Source organism: Marmota flaviventris, chromosome 4 (assembly GCF_047511675.1).
Source record: "Marmota flaviventris isolate mMarFla1 chromosome 4, mMarFla1.hap1, whole genome shotgun sequence".
Taxonomy (NCBI): domain Eukaryota; kingdom Metazoa; phylum Chordata; class Mammalia; order Rodentia; family Sciuridae; genus Marmota; species Marmota flaviventris.
In genome coordinates this window covers 25352967-25370971 of record NC_092501.1, presented here as the reverse complement: position 1 = coordinate 25370971, position 18005 = coordinate 25352967, and the positions used below count along the sequence as shown (strand labels likewise).

Genomic DNA, 18005 nt, shown 5'->3' with positions numbered 1-18005 from the left:
AAAGTGCGCAAGCGCGCCGAAGTGCCCGCTCACTGCGCAGGCGGGCGGTGGTGCTGCTGAAGGCTAAGTCTGGCAGGCTGAGACCCGTGGAAGAAGAAAACTCGCCCACGTGGCTGGCGGGAGTCTCCCGTCCTGTGATTGGTCACCAAGGGGGACGTAGGGGCGGGAGAGGGGGAGGTTCCCTGACCCTGCCAAGGCAGTGGTTCAGGCCAGAGTTCCAACGTGTGCTACATCTGGTGGCACTAGTCTTGGTGCATCACTCCTGGGAGCAGGTAAGGGGCCGTGAGAGGAGGCCACCGGCCATATCTGCCTCCAGTGTCCCCATCCCGGGGAGGGAGCTTGAGTTCGTTCTGACTCTGCCCAGGGAGGGTTGCAGAACAGCGCAGGCTGGACTTCCAATTGCAGAGACCACGAGGTGTGAGGAGTGGCCTGTGAACCCTTCTCCTCTGATCCCGTTGCTTTCTTGTGCCAGGGCGAGGGGGTGGGGGGGTGTATGGATTGCGCACCCATATCCTTAGCCCTTTGTCAGAGTCTGGGCTCGAGGAGTTCTGTTTGGGGAGAAGTCACCTGTAGGAGGGCGAGAGACAGACCGGGGACTGGCTCTGAATCTTGAGGTGAGAGCTGACAGCTGAAGTTAAAGGTGTTTTGGGGGGCCCATTGGATTTTATTAAGCTACCTTGGATCGGAAGTGCTGCCTCCCACTCCTTTTACCTGCAGAGGATCATGTGGTAAGTATGCTCCAGGCCAGATTCTAGACGCTGGAGACATGGCAGTGCACGAAATCTGCCCTTGTGGAAATTACATCCTTAGTGAAATGCTTTTAGTACAAGATTTTATTTTGTTCTCACAGCGCTAGAAATTGTAAACGATAGAATTGGGACTTGAACTGACTTCTAAACAATTTACAGTATTGTTTGTAAACGCTATTGTCCAGGTAGGAGGAACAGAGTGATTCATATCTTGTTATAAACCAAGAACCTAGAATTTTTCTAAGACCCAGTAAAGCCTGGAAGTTTGCTGATGTTTGTGTGCGCCTCTTAACTGTCAGTCCTGTCTGTCAAATACATAAGAGTATTGTCAAAAAGGAAATGCTCGATATTATTAATAGTTTCATCTAGGTTTTTGGACTTCATCCCTTCCTACCAGCAGTCTTTCGAACCTAATTAAGTATGTTGTAGTGAAGACAGATTTTCCCTGAATGTCTTTAGCTATTCATGCATTCACCTAAAAGTATTTTGAAAACTTCTGCTACTTGCATACCTGCTTCAGATCCTTGGAGAGAAAATTCAGTTCAGAACCTTAACTAAGGAGGTGCAAGATGAGGGGTCAGTCAGTTTAGAGCTTTCATCTCTGCACTCGGCCTATCTCTAGACCATTGGCTCTTCTGTGGAAAAGGCAAAGCAGATTTCTCCTTCTGGTTGTCTGGTGCCAGACAGCACAGTTGCCTTGGAGTCAGACGAGTGCCAATATGCATGTTTCTGGGTGCTTGTTTAATTATTACTCTCATTCTCCACATTGCTCTAGGAATCTTGACACAAATCCTCCCCATCTCAATGGTCTTTGACCTGTCCTTCTAGCATCTCCAGCTGGCTGCCTTGATATCCCTCTGGTGTGAGTACCCACCATGATGTTTGTTTTGTTTCATTGTCTTGTTAATGATGTTTTGTTTTTAAGAAGGGGTTTGGAAGCCTGTTTTCTGAGCAAGCTTTGATACTGTTTGCCAGAGAAAATTGGCTCTCTGGGAAGGATAAGTATCACTTCAGATGAGGCAGTAATCTGTTTTTTTCTCCTTTCTTTTTCATTATTTTGAGATGGATCTTACTATGTTGCCTAGGCTGGTCTTGAACTCATGGGTTTAAGTGCCTGAGCCTCTAGTAGCTGTAACTGCAGGCATGTGTCACCATGGCTTTTGTGTTTTGTTTTGTTTTGCAGTACTGGAGATTGAGCCCGGGGTGTTCTACCACTAAGCTACATCCCCAATCCTTTTTATTTTGTTTTTTTAACTTAGAAATAGGGTCTTGAACTTGTGATGCTCCAGTCTCAGCTTCCAAAATATCTGGGATTACATGTGTGTGCCACTGCACTTGGTTTCATTTTGGTGGTGATTTTTTTTTTTTTTTTTTAATACCAGAAATGGAACCCAGGAGCACTTAATCACTGAGTCACATCCTCAGCCCTTTTTATTTTTTGAGACAGGGTCTCATTAAATTGCTAAGGGTCTTGCTCAGTTGCTGAGACTAGCTTTGAACTTGTGATCCTCCTGCCACGGCCTCATGAGTTGCTGGGATTTCAGGCATGCATCACCATGCCCGGCTTCATTTTTTTTTTTTTAAAGAGAAAACAAAATAGGCTGTAGTGGATAGAGGACCTGTTTAGTGACTTAGAGTTACTTAGAGCCTTGTGACCTCAGGCCCATCTATTGTTAGACTCTGAGGACTGGATCTGTTGTTCCTCTTTATATTTGCTTCATGTGTGCAGTGCAGGGCCATGTGTGCCCCAGATGCCCACCATGCTGGTGCAGTGTGAACCTTTCTAGGTTTCAGTAAACTAAGATCTTGGATTCCTAATGTCTTTGAGATGTGACACTCTCTAATCCTAGGAGATAGCAGTCAATCACCTTTTTGATTTCCACTTTCCACCTTGTCCTCATAGTGAAACCATAATCCTTCAGAAGGCCACCCTGGACATGATGGTGACCTTTCTAGGGAGGACTAGGTATGGCTTGGGAGGGAGGAAGGAGAGTTACTATGGACAAAATGTAGAAACCAGATATGACTCAATATGGGAGGGGGGCAGATAATTCGTAGCTTCATTAAAGAAAGTCTGAAGCCGGGAGTGGGGGCACATATCTATGCAATGTGGGAGCTGAGTGAGGCAGGACGATCCCAAGTTCAAGATCAGCCTTAGCAACTTAGCGAGCAACTGAGATTCCTGTCTCAAAAAGAAGAATGAAATTATGAATAAAGAAGAATGAAATTATGGCATTTGCTAGTAAATGGATGGAACTGGAGGCTATCATGCTAAGTAAAATAAGCTAGTCCCAAAAAGCCTAATGTTCTCTCTGATAGACAGACACTGACTCACAACAGGCAGGCAGGTAGGGGAGGGAGGAGATGGGAATGGGAAAGACAGTAGAATGAATTGTCATAACTTTCGTATGTTCATATATGGATGCGTGTGCCACTGCACACTGATAACTCCACGTCATGTACAACCACAAGAATGAGAAGTTAAACCCTATTTACAGATATGTCAAAATACTGCCATATATGACTAAAAGCAACAAATAATTTTTTTTAATTAAATAAAAATAAAAAATAAAAGGGGGCTGGGGTTGTGGCTCAGTGGTAGAGCCTCACATGTGAGGTACTGGGTTCGATCCTCAGCACCACATAAAAACCAATAAAAATAAAGATATTGTTTCTATCTACAACTAAAACAATATTTATAAAATAAAAAAAATAAAAGGGCTGGGCATGTTGTTCAGTGGTTAAGCACTCCTGGGTTCAATTCCTGGTACCAAAAAAAAAAGTCTGTTTTTTAAAAAATTATTATTTTATATTTCTAACTTTACAGCCTGCTCTTATTTCTGTAACCAGGGCAGATTCTGAGTTTGACTTAAAAGAGTTAACATCCTCTATGCCAAGAGAACCCAAGAATAAGCTGGAATGCATTTCAGATAGGGAATATATATTTTTAGAGGGTATATGAGAGATGCAGCAGTGAACATTATAGACTTGGTCCCAATGCTTATGTCTGGGAATTCATACAAAGAACTGTAAATGACAAGAAGGTGACAATTACAGAAGCCCATCATTCTGCAAGGAATGTTGTTCTAGACTGACAATTTAGGGTGTTTTTTTTGGGGGGGTGTAGGAGGGTCTTATAGTTTAAATAAAACAGGGTTTGGCCAGGCATGGTGGTGCATGCCTATAATTCCAGTACCTCAGGAGGCTGAGGCAGGAGGATCACAAGGTTGAGGCCAGTGACACCCTCAGAAGAAAAAATAATAAGGGCTGGGGTGTAGCTCAGTGGTAGGGCACCCTTGGGTTCAATTCCCAGAACCACAAAAATGAAAAACCAGGCTCTGTATAGTTTCTATGCTGACCTCAGTTAAGCAGGTGAAGTTCTTTCGTAATTTAGCAGATGATTACCCCATCAGGGTGCCTCTGTTAGGAGAGGCAGAGGACTTTGCAATGTTGAGTTGAGGGTGGAGAGAGATGTCATAGAAGTTCAGCCGTGTGTGTGTGTGTGTGTGTGTGTGTGTGTGTTGAGGGGGTAGGCATAGGGTTTGGCTCAGTCAGGCTGTCTCTGGTGAGTGTGAGTCTGGGCTTCTCTAAACCAAGGGGGTATGTGATCTTCTGGCCACCAAAACTTCTTTGAGTTTCTTGTAGCATCTGGGAAGTGAACCCTTTCCCTGCCTCACTCCAGTTGGTCTGTGAACCAGTCAGTAGGAGCCCAAATGGAGCTGGAAAGGTGGACATGGCCAGTGGACACTTGCTTCTGCCTTCTGTAGAGATAGCCACTTCAGTCACAGCTCAGGGTGAGGCAAGGGCACTGTGCATACTGCACGGTGGGCCTCCACACCAACCCTTTCCTTCCTCTTAGGAATGATGGCTCCTAGCATATTAGTTTCCTGAAGTCTCTCCCACCCTAACAGTAATCCAAAAATTACTTCCTTTCCCCCCCTGTTGGTTTCTCCCATCTCCTCTCTCTCCCGTCTCTCAGGTCTTCCTTTTCTTGACTTGCCTCTTAAATTTAGTGGTTTTCAGGATTTGTAGGGGTTGGGGAGGCTGAGGCAGGAGGATCGCGAATTCAAAGCCAGCCTCAGCAAAAGTGAGATGCTAAGTAACTCAGTGAGACCTTGTCTTTAAATAAAATACAAAATAGGGCTGGGGATGTAGCTCACTGGTGAAGTGTTCCTGAGTTCAATCCCCGGTATTCCCCCACCCTCAAGAAAAGGGAGGTTATCAGATGGAAGCCCTTTAAGAAAGGGCTAGACCTCCAAGGTCTAAAACGCTGAGGTTCTGTGTTTTCCTTTCCAGTTTTGACCCCTGACTGGCACAGCATTCCTCCTATACCCAATTGCTTAGTAAATCATAAGGCTCTGCTTTAAAAGGTTCTCTCCTTTTGGTCTCTCTGGGTGTATTTGGGTTCGTTTGAACCTTATCTCTTCTTGGCTGGAGTATCAGGATTCCCTTCTGGCTGGCCTCCGTGCTTCCTGCAAGGTCCTCCCACACCCGTCTATTTTCATATGATTGCCCAGAGAGTTCCCTTCCCTTCCCTTCTTTTCTTCACATACTAGGAATTGAACTCAGGAATGCTTATTTTGAGACTGGGACTCCCTGAATTGCTGAGGCTGGCTACTTACTTGCCATCGTCCTGCCTCAGCCTTCCGAGTCATTGGGATTGCAGGTGTGCACCACCATGCCTAACCCAAAGTCAGTCTTTCTTTCTTTCTTTCTTTCTTCCTTCCTTCCTTCCTTCCTTCCTTCCTTTCTTAAGATTAATAGTTTATTGAGATATTATTAATTTATCATAAGATTCATTCTTTTTTTTGTGTGTGTGGTACTAGGGATTGAACTCAGGGCCTCACTTGTGCCAGGCAAGTGCCCTACCACTGAGCTACATCCCCAGCCCCTCAGAGTGTCTTTCTTAGTACACATCTAATCTTATTAATCCTTTAGTGACTTGCTGAAATTCAAAGGTCTCCACTTTTTTTTTTTTTTTTAAATATGTGACTCTATATTCTCTCTTGGCATATTAATTGTACTTCTTTTGAAAATGTTTTTGGCGTTTGCCCTGCAATTTGCAATATGTATTTACAACTAGTCCAAGTCCACTTTCAAATAACAAGTGTACAGTTTCACAGGGTGTAGAACACTTTACAATAGAGAAGTCCTAATTTGTTCCTCTTATCCTTTTTATTTTTTTATTTTGAGACAGGGTCTCGCAAGTTGCTTAGGGCCTCACTAAGTTGCTAAGGCTGGCTTTTTTTTTTTTTTTTGGTGCTGGGGATTGAACCCAGGGCCTTGTGCACGTGAAGCAAGCACTCTATCAACTGAGCTCTATCCCCAGCCCCATAAGGCTGGCTTTGAACTTGATCCTCCTGACTCAACCTGCTGAGTTGCTGGGATTGCAGGCATGCGCCACCATGTCTGACTCCTCATCTTTCATATTATTGCTGTCGTTATCTTACTTATTCATAATTACCTGTTGATTAAGAATTCAGAATAAGCCTGCAATGTTGCTCATGCCTCTAATCCCAGCTGGCTCCTTGCAGGGGCGAGTAGGAGGGTTGCTGAGGGGGAAATGAGGACCACAAGTTCAAGGCTAGTCTATCCAATCTAGTCAGACCCTGTCTTAAGAATATTTCTTTCCAGAGAAAGAAAAAAAGTAAACATTTTATTTTACGTTCATGTATTCCTTCTCTGATACTCTTTCTTTTGTTATGTATATATGAATTTATGATCAAAAATTTTCTGATGAACTTCATTTAAAATTTTACAAATCAGGTTTACTGGTGACCATTCCCTTGATTTTGTTTATCCAGCAAATTCTTCGTTTCTTCTTCTTTTTTGATGCTGGGGATTGAAACCAGGGCCTTGAGATGCCCCCCTGTGCTACTTTCCAGCCTCAGAGACATTTTTTTTTAGTTGTCAATGGACCTTTATTTATTTATTTACAAGTGGTGCTGAGAATGGAACCCAGTGCCTCACACATGCCCAGCAAGCGGTCCACCCCTGAGCCACAACCCCAGCCCCAGAGACTTCTTAAATAAGATGTGAGGCTTGCCATCCTATGTTGCATTCCCTTTTTATTCTGCAGGAGCCGCACTGGGGCAGTTGTAAGGTGGAAGTGAGGAAGCATCAGTCTGTCCTGTAGGGAGCCTGTGCTCTGCCTCTCAGTCTCCCCTCACTTCCTTTAGGTAAGATAGAAAGTCTAGAGGGGGCTGGAGTTCCCACCCCCAGGTGGTTAGGTTCTTGGAGTATAGGCTTTGTGAAGAAAAATAGGGGGGGCTCATATTTCAAGATGAGTACTTTCCCCATCTCCCTGCCAGAAGCACCAGGGACTATATATATTTATATATATTCATATTTTTATATATTTGTGTATATATATATATATATATTTTATATATATATATATGTGTATGTGTGTGTGTGTGTGTGTGTGTATACACTTTTTTGGGGGGGGGTACCAGGGATTGAACTCAGGGGCACTCAAGCACTGAGCCATATCCCCAGCCCTCTTTTTGTACTTTATTAGAGATAGGGTATCACCGAGTTGCTTAGTGCCTTGCTTTTGCTGAGATTGACTTTGAACTCCCGATCCTCCTGCCTCAGCCTCCCAAGTGGCTGGGATGACAGGCATGTGCCACTGCGCCCGGCTAGCACCAGGGAATATTATATACTATTTCATCAGTGGGCTCTTGTTCCCTAGTTGGACTCTGAGCTCTCCAAGAGTGGACACTGTCTTGTCCCTTTTTTCAGCTTTTCCGACAGAGTGATCAAGCACAGGGCTGAAACCATAAGCAGGCATCAGAAATACGTGTTGGTGCCTAATGTCTCAGCCTGGTGATCATTCACTGGGACTGCCTCAGCTGTGTCAAAGGATGTCCAGGAGCTGGTGAAAGCGGGCAGTCTACAACACTGGGAGGCACTCAGGCCCCCTTGGGCAGGCTTTGATTTGGATGACAGTCCTTACTCTTTCTCTGTTCCTTAAGTCTGCAGTTTTGGGTGTGAGCAAGATGGAGGCCAGCCTGTCTGATTTTAACATCGATGCCCCTCGTTGGGACCAGTACACTTTCCTGGGGAGGGTGAAGCACTTCTTTAACATTACGGACCCCCGCACTGTCTTTGTATCAGAGCGAGAGCTGGACTGGGCCAAGATGATGGTGGAGAAGAGCAGGTGAGTAATCAAGGGAAGGGACTGTAGGGGGAGAGGGACACCGAAGGACAAGGAATAGGCAGAGATCTCTGGGAGGAGGGAGAAATGAGAGGAGGAAGACTGGGAGGACTTGATTGGGCTGGCTAGTTAACTCCCTGTTGTCCTTGGGTGACAGGAGTGGGGTCATACCCCCAGGTACTCAAGTGGAGCAGCTGCTCTATGCCAAGAAGCTATATGACTCAGCCTTCCATCCTGACACTGGGGAGAAGATGAATGTCATTGGGCGGATGTCCTTCCAGGTCCCTGGCGGCATGATCATCACAGGCTTCATGCTCCAGTTCTACAGGTGGGCCCTGGAGCAGAGCAGGGGGTTGTGCAGCTGCCTGGGTTTGCGAGGCAGTAAGCCGACTTAGGATGATAATAGCAGTCCTCCTGATCGATCACTTTCCAGGATACAGGCAGTATGCTAAGTTCTTTGCACGTATTGCCTCATTTAGCCCTCTTAATGTCCCTGTACATAGGTATTATTCTCAATTCTGTTTTGTAGATGAAATTCTAGAGAGGCTAAGTGATTCTTCCAAATTCACACAGTCAGATAGGCTGTCCTAAGTTCTTCTTTAAAAAGTACTTATTTGCAATTAATTTATTTTTCTAATGAACCATACACAGTAGACCGGGCATGGTGGCACATGCCTATAATTATAGCAACTCAGAAGGCTAAGGCAGGGGGGATTGCAAGTTTGAGGCCAGCCTCAGCCACTTAGCGAGGCCCTAAGCCAATCAGTGAGACCCTGTCTCAAAATAAAAATTAAAAACGGCTGAGGATGTGGCTCAGTGATTAAGCACCCCTGGGTACCCAGAAGGCCCCATTTCTTGGCTCTCTAAGTGATTCAATAAACTTTCTCTGTAGCTGCTGGATGTGTGACTCTTCCTCCTCCTCCTTTCTCCTCCTTTTTCTCCTGCCTCCTCCTACCCATGCATTCATTTGTTCAGTTATTGAGCTAGGCCTTGGGCCAGGTGCTGGGAATATAAAGACTTTGGTGTCTCCCCTCATGGAGCTCTGTTGAGGAGACCAAGAAGTAAACAGAGTGCAGCTTGGTAAGTGGTAGGTTGGAGCAAGAATATGGGGTCGTGGGCGCAGGGTACATGGAGAGTGACTAATTCTGTCTCAGGAGGGACAGGAGACAGGTTGGGAATGTTCTAAGGATTTTTCCATGTGTGGAAGGAGGAGGGTAGATATTCCAGGCAGAGGACCCAGTCTGTCCAAAAGCCTGGTACATAAAACAGTGGGAACAGCTTAGGGAATAGCAGATGATGAGGTAATTGGTGGACCTCAAGCCCTGCTTTCCATCCTCACTCCTCTGCTTCTGGCCTCCCTTCCTGGTAGGACTGTGCCGGCAGTGATTTTCTGGCAGTGGGTGAACCAGTCCTTCAATGCCTTAGTCAACTACACCAACAGGAATGCCGCTTCCCCTACATCGGTGAGGTAGGAGACCTGAACCCCAAGCTATCCTCTTACCTCCTCAGGCACAGGCCTGCTGAAGGGTTCCTGGGCTGTCACTCTCCCTGTCGGTGGGACCTGCAGTGAGCAGGTAGCAAAGACACCCTTTTCAATGTTTGGAAGTATTTTCTCAGACTGACTAGGAGAGTATCTTCTTCCCTGACCAGTTCAAAATATGTTCATTCATTGATTTGACAACATGTTCACGAGTGTATGTTATACCAGGTGGGGTTCCAGGAGCTGGGGATACCTTGATGAGCAGGGCATTGTGGTTCCTATTGTGGTGGAGTTTAAGGTCTTTTAAGAAAAGAAGCACAATAATCTCAGATTGGGATGGCTGCCATTAAGGACATAGACAGGGTGACAAGACAGCAAATGGCAGAGGGGTGTCCATGTGGACAGGCTGGTCAGGAAGTCCTTTTTGCTATTTCTGAAAGGTGAGAATTCAGCCCCATTAAAGCCCAGGAAAGAGCCAGGTGTGGTGCCAACTGTACTTCAGCAATTCAGGAGGCTGAGGCAGGATCTCAAAAATCTTAGCCAGATCTTGTCTCAAAATAAAATTACAGAAGGCTGGAGATGTAGTTCAGTGGTAGACACATGAGGCCCTGAGTTCAATCCTCATGTCTACAGGAAAAAAGAAGAAAAGAAGCCCAGGAAAGAATTCCCCGGGGCAGGGAACATCAGTATACACAGGTTAAATACTGAAAGAAGACCACTGGGCCAGGGCGTTGCGAGTGATGGGGAGGGGGCCCAAGATTAGGCTGGGATCAGATGACATGTGGTATGAACCTCTAATACCAGATTTTCTCCCCCAAGCCTGTGGCCTTGCCTCAGCCAGCAGGGCCCCCACCTTCAACACCTAATCTTTCAAACATTTAGCATCTCCTTCCTCTACTAGGCAGATGGCCCTTTCCTACTTCACAGCCACAACCACCGCATTGGCCACCGCTGTGGGCATGAACATGTGGACAAAGGTATGGTCAGAAGCTGCTGTGGGCATGGTGGCCACCAGGGGGCAGCAGAGTCCTGGGGAAGACTGTAGAGCTGTCCTGGGATTTGTCCTTAGTGGGCCTTGGCCAGAGTTTAGGATTCTTAGTCTGGATGTCTGGTCATGTAGTGGCAGCTCAGTTTAATTGTCTTCCTTTCTTTATAATCCTTAAGTCCCTCCCACTCCCACCTTCCCATGAGCCTGAACAACTCCCATTGTTCCCTGCCCCCAACAGAGAGCACCACCCTTGGTGGGCCGCTGGGTGCCCTTTGCTGCTGTGGCTGCAGCTAACTGTGTCAATATCCCAATGACGCGACAGCAGTGAGTAGAGGGAGCCCCTTTCTCCGTACGTGCCACAACTTAGCAGGGAAAGGGCAGAAAACCAAGGCAGTGGGTGGCTTCCTGGGACTGGGATTTTATGGAGAGGGTTGCTGGGATGAGCCTCTGAAGGATCCCTGAGGACTGGCTACCCCTGTGGTGATGGCCCTGAGAGTTGTAATGGTGGGGGACTTAGGGTAGTCAGCCTGTCTGTTGTGGGGGATGGGGGAGGTAGTATGGACCTGTGGGGTTTTACTCAGACCCCCTCCTTTCAACTGAAGCTGTGTTAAAGTCGTGAATTCTGCCTACCCCCAAAGCCCTGGGATGATGACCAAATGAAATGCAGCAGAGCGAGGAGCCTCAAGATAGAACAGAACCAAGAAGCCTAAACAAAGCCAGAGGAGCAGATAGAGGTTTTCTAGATCCCCAGCTCTAAGTGTTTCAGCTGAACAGGTGGAAAAATTCACTGTGTCTTCAGTTTTTACCCTTTTTTTTTTTTTTTTCCAGTGCTGGGTAATGAAGCCAGTGTCTTGTGCATGTTAGGCTACATCCCAGTCCAGTTTTTTTTTAAATATTTTTTATTTGTAGTTGGACACAGTACCTTTATTTCATTTATTTATTTTTATGTGGTGCTGAGGATCGAACCCAGGGCCTCACACGTGCTAGGCAAGTGCTCTACCACTGAGCCACAATCCCAGCCCCAGTTTTTGTTTCTTGACTAGAGTGTGCAGAGATGTTCCTCTGCTATGAGATTTTGATGATATAATGTGTGTGTGTGTGGCACTCCACACATTACTGGGAACATAGCAAAGGCTACATAAGTGTTAGTCATTTACATCTACAATCCGTGTTTTCTTGGGATTGCTAGCATTGGAGATACCATAGGATCCCTTAGAGAAAGAACACTACAGAATATCATGTATCCACATTGCTCCTTCCTCTTCCCTTTTCTTTTTTTTTTTTAAAGAAAGAGAGAGAGAGAATTTTAATATTTATTTTTTAGTTTTCGGCAGACACAACATCTTTGTTTGTATGTGGTGCTGAGGATAGAACCCGGGCCGCATGCATGCCAGGCGAGCGCGCTACCGCTTGAGCCACATCCCTAGCCCCCCCTCTTCCCTTTTCCCATCCAGCTTTTTCCCAGTAGATGAATAAGTGCAGCCATCTACCTGGTCTCTGGTGGAGTGCTGTCAAGAGCTGACCTGATGCCAGGCATGGGGGTGCACACCTGTAATTCCAGTGGCTTGGGAGGCTGAGGCAGGAGGATTGCAAATTCTAGGTCAGCCTTAGCAACTTAGCAAGTACTTAAACAACTTAGTAGGGCCCTTTTTCAAAATGTAAAAAAGGGCTGGGGATGTAACTCAGTGGTAAAGTGTTCCTGGGTGCAGTTCCCAGTACCCCACCACACCCTGCCAAAAAAAATAGCTGCTCTGTGAACAGCCAGAGTAGCTCCTGTTTGGGGAGTGGTACTGTCAGGTATTGGACTAAGTAGTTGTCAGGCATTGTCTTGTTTAATCCTCACCAGGTCCAGTGAAGTAGGTGCTCAGCTTATCCCCATTTTGCAGATCAGGAGAACTGAGGCTTTAGAAAGGGTAAGGACCATGCTCAAGGTTATATACATGTTCTGCAGTTTTAGTAGTCTGCTGAGGTAATATGTACCCTGGGCCAACTCTCTTAGCCACTGATAACTGGACTGTGGAAGAAAGGTCAGGGGGCCAGGTTGCAGAGCGTGGTCTAGAGCTGGAGTGCCCTGGCCTTGGTCCCTTGGTGTGTCACAGGCCTGACAGGCTCCTAGCACCCCTTTCCCAAGTCCAGCAACTCCTATTTATATTTAGGGAACTCATCCAGGGCATCTGTGTGAAGGATGGGAATCAGAATGAGCTTGGCCATTCCCAGGTGAGCAGAGGCCTCTCTTGGGGTAGGAGGGGGGATTTCCTTCTAAGACCCTGTTTCTTCCTTAGTGATCAGAGCAGGCCTTTGTGCCACTATAGTATTAAAAAGGCTTCTCTCGGACTCCAACCTCATTCCCCATCAATTTTCCCTGTATTTCTCTGTTCAGAACAGGCCTCTTACGTCCTTCCTGTATCATTTCTGGTTCCAAAACCAGCTCTGACTTACCCATGACTCTTACCCAGCCCTCCAACGCACTCCATGTACACAGAATAAATTATTCCTGATCATTTAATCTTTTCTGCCCTCAGAGAGCTGCAGCCATAGGCATCACCCAGGTGGTAATTTCCCGGATCACCATGGCTGCCCCTGGCATGAGTAAGATGGAGAAGCCCTCCCATTCTGGGGAACTCTGGAATACATGGTGGAGGCCTTAGCCACACTCAGGTTTCCAGTGGGAGGTGGGACCCCAGCCTCTACAGCCATGCTTCTCAAACTCAGGAGAACAATCTTTGTTCCTAGAATATCACTTAGTCAGAGATTTGGGGGAGAAAGTTATTTTCATTGAACTAATGAAAAGCCATTATGCACCAGGGCTTGACATGGTGGGCACAGCGCGGGCTGTTTAGGAGACGATGGTAGTGAGAATAAATTCCTTGCCTGGGTTTGCATTCAGCAGGGGCATATTACAAAATTTGTTTTCATGAGCTTTCAAAGTTAGTTTTTGATTTTGAGAAGGATGGTTTGGGCCTAGTAGCAAATGTCTTCCTGTTACAGATTTGAAAGTTCAGAAGTTTGGGAATCATATTTTTACTGGGACTTGGTGGGGAAAGAACGTGGCCATGACTTTGCAATCTCTGTTCTCCCCAATGGCAAATATTTTTTGACATTTTTTGGGAAAGCAGGAAACTCTCAGTTTCCACATTTGACTGTACAAAGGGATCTTCTAGCCACTCTCCCCTGCCCTCCCCAGCTTCTCCCCTGTTCTCTTCCAGTCTTGCTGCCAGTCATCATGGAAAGGCTGGAGAAACTGCATTTTATGAAGGTAAGCGGGGCTGTCTTTGCATCTTTCCTGCCCAGTTCCTCAACCACACCAGTGCTTGGGACTCCCTCCCCTCCCCTCCTGCCCACTTCCACATTAGCAACAGAGAGTCTGGTCACTTCTCTTCTCCCTCAGGGCCAGCAGGTATCAGTTTCTAGTTTCTGCTAGCTGGCTGATCCCTAGAAGGGCAGGCATGTGGTTCACTTTGACCCATGTGGGTCTCTCTTTTTTTATTTGTTTTTGTGCAGAAAGTCAAGGTGCTGCATGCCCCATTGCAGGTCATGCTGTCTGGGTGCTTGTGAGTATGGTGTTTGGATGATTTGGGTTTTATGGTGGCTGGGACATCCAAGATCTGTCTTCTTGTTAGCCTGTGTTGGGGAGCATGTGCTCCTTTACTTGACTTTAAAAGTCGCTGAAGCTGTGCATAGTGGCACATGCCTATAATTCCAGTGACTTGGGAGGCTGGAGGAGAGTACGTTTGAGGCCAGCCTTAGCAACTTGAAGAGATTGTCTCAAAATGAAAAATAAAAGGGACTGGGGATGTAGCTGAGTGGTAATGACACAAGTCACGTCAGCATTCTTAGGAGCCTGCCACTGGGTAAACATGTCCTAGCAATAATCATGCTTTGCAAAGCCACGGGGTTGATGACAATGACTCCATTCCTACTGGCTGTGGGTGCTTGTGATCTTGGAGTACGCTGCTTGCATACCCTAGTCATATCATTATCTTCTCATCTGCTTGAACCTGGGTGTGAGGTGGGGGTGAGTGGTGGCAGGACATTGATTTTGTCCCCATGCCAGGATGAATTTCCTCATGCTTAGAGGATGGGGAAAGGCTGTGGGGAGAGGACTGAGGGTCTGGCTGGGGAGGCTGGCTGGGGAGGCAGGCCGGGTTCCTGGGCACCTCCCTTAGAGCTTTCAGGGATGGGGTGTGGACAGGGCTGGTCCCCTGACGCTTTGGTTTCTTATTTCTTACAGCCTCCTCTTCATGGTGCCAGTGGCATGTGGGCTCTTCCCACAGATATGGTATTGGTCTTTTGTCATCCACTTTGGTTTATTAAACACCCTGTCTCTGCTGCTGCAACCTGCCTACTGCCCAAAGCAAGAGGGACAGACCAGGAAGGGCATCAACCTCTTAGTCTAAATCCTGGGCCTCTTAATCCTGGGTGAATGGCAAACCAGCCAGATCCTCAAGGGGAGGAACAGCCAGGAGGAGGAATGAGTTGCTCCCACCACATGGAGCAAGCCTGAGAGATGGGCTGGTGGACAAGAAACTTCCTTTGTTGCTGGCTGGGTTATGTGGAAGCTCTGCTCTGGCCAGATCTGGCCTTTAAAATTGAATAAGGGCCTTATTCTAGTTTTTGTTTCCCAGAGACCAGATGATGATCTCTCTACTTCTCTTCCTGTTCTCCAAGATGGACAAAGGGAAGGGAGGTCTCAGATGGAGGAGTGGGGAGTGGAGACTGGCTCCAGGAGATGGGTTTGCTTGGTTATGAGACTGAGAAGAAGCCAGTCTCCCCTTCCTTGAATTCTAGTTCCATACTGGTTCAGTGGTCATCTACTAAACACTTCCTTTAGCTCAGGGAGAGTAAAGCCAGGCCTAAGAAGAAGTAGGGGCGGCATACTGTGGGCATACTTTATATAAAGTCTTGTAAAGATTCGGTCTGGAAAAATCAGGAGGTAACATGTGGGTTGGAATTTTTCTGAGGGTACTTTGCCACTTATTCCAGGTGGCATGCTCATAATCTCCTCTGTTCTCTTCAGCAAATTACCAGTTTCCTATCTGGAACCAGAGCTCCAAGACACCATCAAGGCCAGCTATGGAGAACATGTACCTTATGTCTACTTCAATAAGGGTCTCTAAATGCCCCGCTCCAGCAAAGACCAGTGTATACCCATATTTGCACACCTGTCCTCCATTGTCTTTGCCACACGTCTTTGGCCTGAGAATCATGCTGGATAGGGGGAAGATAGGGTAGTTGGGTGCATCTACCCAAGCAACTAGTTTATTGGACTCCAGGGGATAAACATGAAAAAGGGACTTGGGGTTATTGCTCAGTAGTAGAGAGTTTGCCTAGCATGCATGAGTTCCTGGGTCCATCCCCCAACACTGCAAAAAAGGAAAAAAAAAAAAAAAAAGAACAGGGACCAAAGAGAACAAGGACCTAAGTCTTCTGTCTGTCTCCTCCTGTCCCCTGGAGACAAGAAGCTGAGGCCTTCTCAGGGAGAAATTACTGCTACCTGGGGAGACACTGAAGCCGTTCATTTGGAAAAAAATAGGAAACCTTTAGGATTTCCTTCCAGCCATGATTGGAGATGAGCCCTTAGGACAAGAAAAGTTCTATATCTTCTCTTCCCTTCCCGCCACCTCCTCTCCCAACTAATGGAGCCTTTTACCCAGGCAATTCTATCCTGACACAAGAGAAGGGGCAAGCAGTCTGAGTCACTTTGGACTCTTCTCCACTCTTCTCCATTCTCTTCATTGTGCCCTGGTTGGAAAGCTTCTTTGGGAGTGCTGCTAAATTAGAATTTAATCAGGCACCCAGGACTTATTAGTGCTGAAAAGGACACTGTGCAAAGCAGCAGAGTTACATGGTGCTTCAAGTCCTGTCTGTTGACGTTGACTTTGTTCTGTCTTAATCATGTCTGGATCTATGCTTGCCATCTGCTCTATAATGGTGGAAGTCTCTTCTCTCATTGCCTTATATCTCTGTTTGAAAAGATAAGTCCCCTATGAGTGAAAAGGATGCACATAGACATTAACCCACACTTCAGTGGGTAAAATTTTCTGGCCGCCTCCCTCAGCCCATTAGCTTAAACACCAAAGAATGGTGTGTGCTGAATGGGGAAGGGGAGTTATACTTGGACACCTCTTAGAGGAAATCGATCTGGACCAAAGAGCCTTAAGTGCACACAGCGAAGCACAGCCACTTCTCCTCCCCAGCTGGGCTGCCAAAGTGGTTTCTCAAGTTCCTTGGGGGACTGTTGTGGCATACCTGGGGTCACTGAGTTTTGTCTGGTAAGATTTGCTGACTGTGTTCAAAGGCTGTCACTGTGAATTGAATAAATTACTTGAAAGAGCTTGAAAAAGTGCAGACTAAGCTAATAAAGCCTGGATGGAAAGCAGGATCTGGTCTTTGGCCATCGTGTCTCAGAGGGTATCATACCTATAAGGGAAACCTGTCTGATGCCTGGGGGCCAGCAATTGCTCTAACTTAAGAAGAATCTACATCTATAAAGTGTTATTTTATACAAAGAATAAGGATATATTGGGCTGGAGCTGTATATGGACAGAATACCTTTATTTATTTTTATGTGTTAAGAATCAAACCCAATGCCTCACACATAAAAATAAGTAAAATAAAATTATTCTGTCAATATACAACTACAAAACAATAATTTAAAAAAATGTTACAGAGACCCTATTCTTATATGTGGCATTTAAAGCGTAATATGTTGACTCTCTGACCCCTAACACAAAGACCTTCCCCTAACACAAACACCTTCCCCTACCTTGGAGAAATGTCTCTTGGAATGTGCATCATAATCACCTGGAAAGCTGGTGAAAATAGATTGTAGAACCCGTCCCCAGAATTTCCAGTTCTGTAGGTCTAGGGTGGAGCCTGAGAATGTGCATTTCTTTTGTGGGGAGTACTGGGGTATGAACTCAGGGGCACTTGACCACTGAGCCACATCCCAGCCCTATTTTGTATTTTATTTGGAGACAGGGTCTCACTGAGTTGCTTAGCGCCCTGCCATGCTGAGGCTGGCTTTGAACTTGTGAGCCTCCCGAGCCACTGGGATTACAGGAGTGGGCTGCCACGCCGGCTGAGAATGTGCATTTCTAACAATTTTCTTGTAATGCTGATCCTGTTGGTTGGGGGACCATACTTGAAGGAATACTATTCTAAAGGGAAAGGATCTTGCTCTGGATGCTCAGAAACTGGTTGTAGTTGGCTCTTCCCCCATTTTGATGTGTATTATGCAGTGGTTTTAGTACAGTCACAAAGTTGTGTGACCATCAATCCTCTAATTCCAGAATGTTACTTTCCAAGAAACTCCAAATCCAAACAGGTGGCACACACCTATAATCCCAGCTATTTGGGAGGTTGAGGCAGAAGAATTGCAAGTCAGGCCAGCCTAGGCAACTTGATGAGACCCTGTCTCTAAGTTAAAAAATGAAAAGGGCTGGAAATATAGCTCAATAACAGTGTCCTTGGGTCTAATCCCCAGCATTATAAAAAAGAAAAAAAATCAGACTGCTTTCACCTTGGTTTGCATCATTTCTCTGCCTTTTGAGTTGGTTCCTGTGAGATGTCAGAAGATAGTTAAGGGTGATAAAACAGCCTTGGTGTGGGAAGTGCTAGTTCAGACTG

The 18005-nt window shown here is 46.2% G+C and overlaps 1 protein-coding gene across 4 annotated transcripts; it reads left to right on the top strand.

Annotated features, from left to right (window-relative positions):
• The first annotated feature begins 27 nt into the window (after window positions 1–27).
• On the top strand, window positions 28–16758 carry Sfxn2 (sideroflexin 2). 4 transcript variants are annotated; one of them, XM_027930356.2, is made up of 13 exons: window positions 163–272; window positions 1525–1611; window positions 7727–7911; window positions 8066–8236; window positions 9278–9376; window positions 10290–10365; window positions 10615–10700; window positions 12533–12593; window positions 12899–12965; window positions 13583–13632; window positions 13878–13927; window positions 14608–14655; window positions 15394–16758. In XM_027930356.2, the coding sequence occupies exons 3-13, from the start codon at window positions 7751–7753 to the stop codon at window positions 15491–15493; spliced, it is 969 nt and encodes a 322-aa protein (XP_027786157.1). In that variant the 5' UTR covers window positions 163–272; window positions 1525–1611; window positions 7727–7750; the 3' UTR covers window positions 15494–16758. The 4 variants fall into 4 exon arrangements, with proteins under 4 accessions (XP_027786160.1, XP_027786157.1, XP_027786159.1 ...); XM_027930357.3 differs by lacking the exon at window positions 163–272 and adding an exon at window positions 709–728; XM_027930359.2 differs by lacking the exons at window positions 163–272; window positions 1525–1611 and adding an exon at window positions 28–141.
• Window positions 16759–18005: the final 1247 nt, after the last annotated feature.

Coding starts and splice junctions, on each gene's coding strand:
- Sfxn2 (XM_027930359.2), top strand. CDS start 7,751: ATGGAGGCCAGCCTGTCTGATTTTAACATCGATGCCCCTCGTTGGGAC. Junction 10,366..10,614: donor GCATGAACATGTGGACAAAG/GTATGGTCAGAA, acceptor TGCCCCCAACAG/AGAGCACCACCCTTGGTGGG. Junction 13,928..14,607: donor GTCATGCTGTCTGGGTGCTT/GTGAGTATGGTG, acceptor TATTTCTTACAG/CCTCCTCTTCATGGTGCCAG.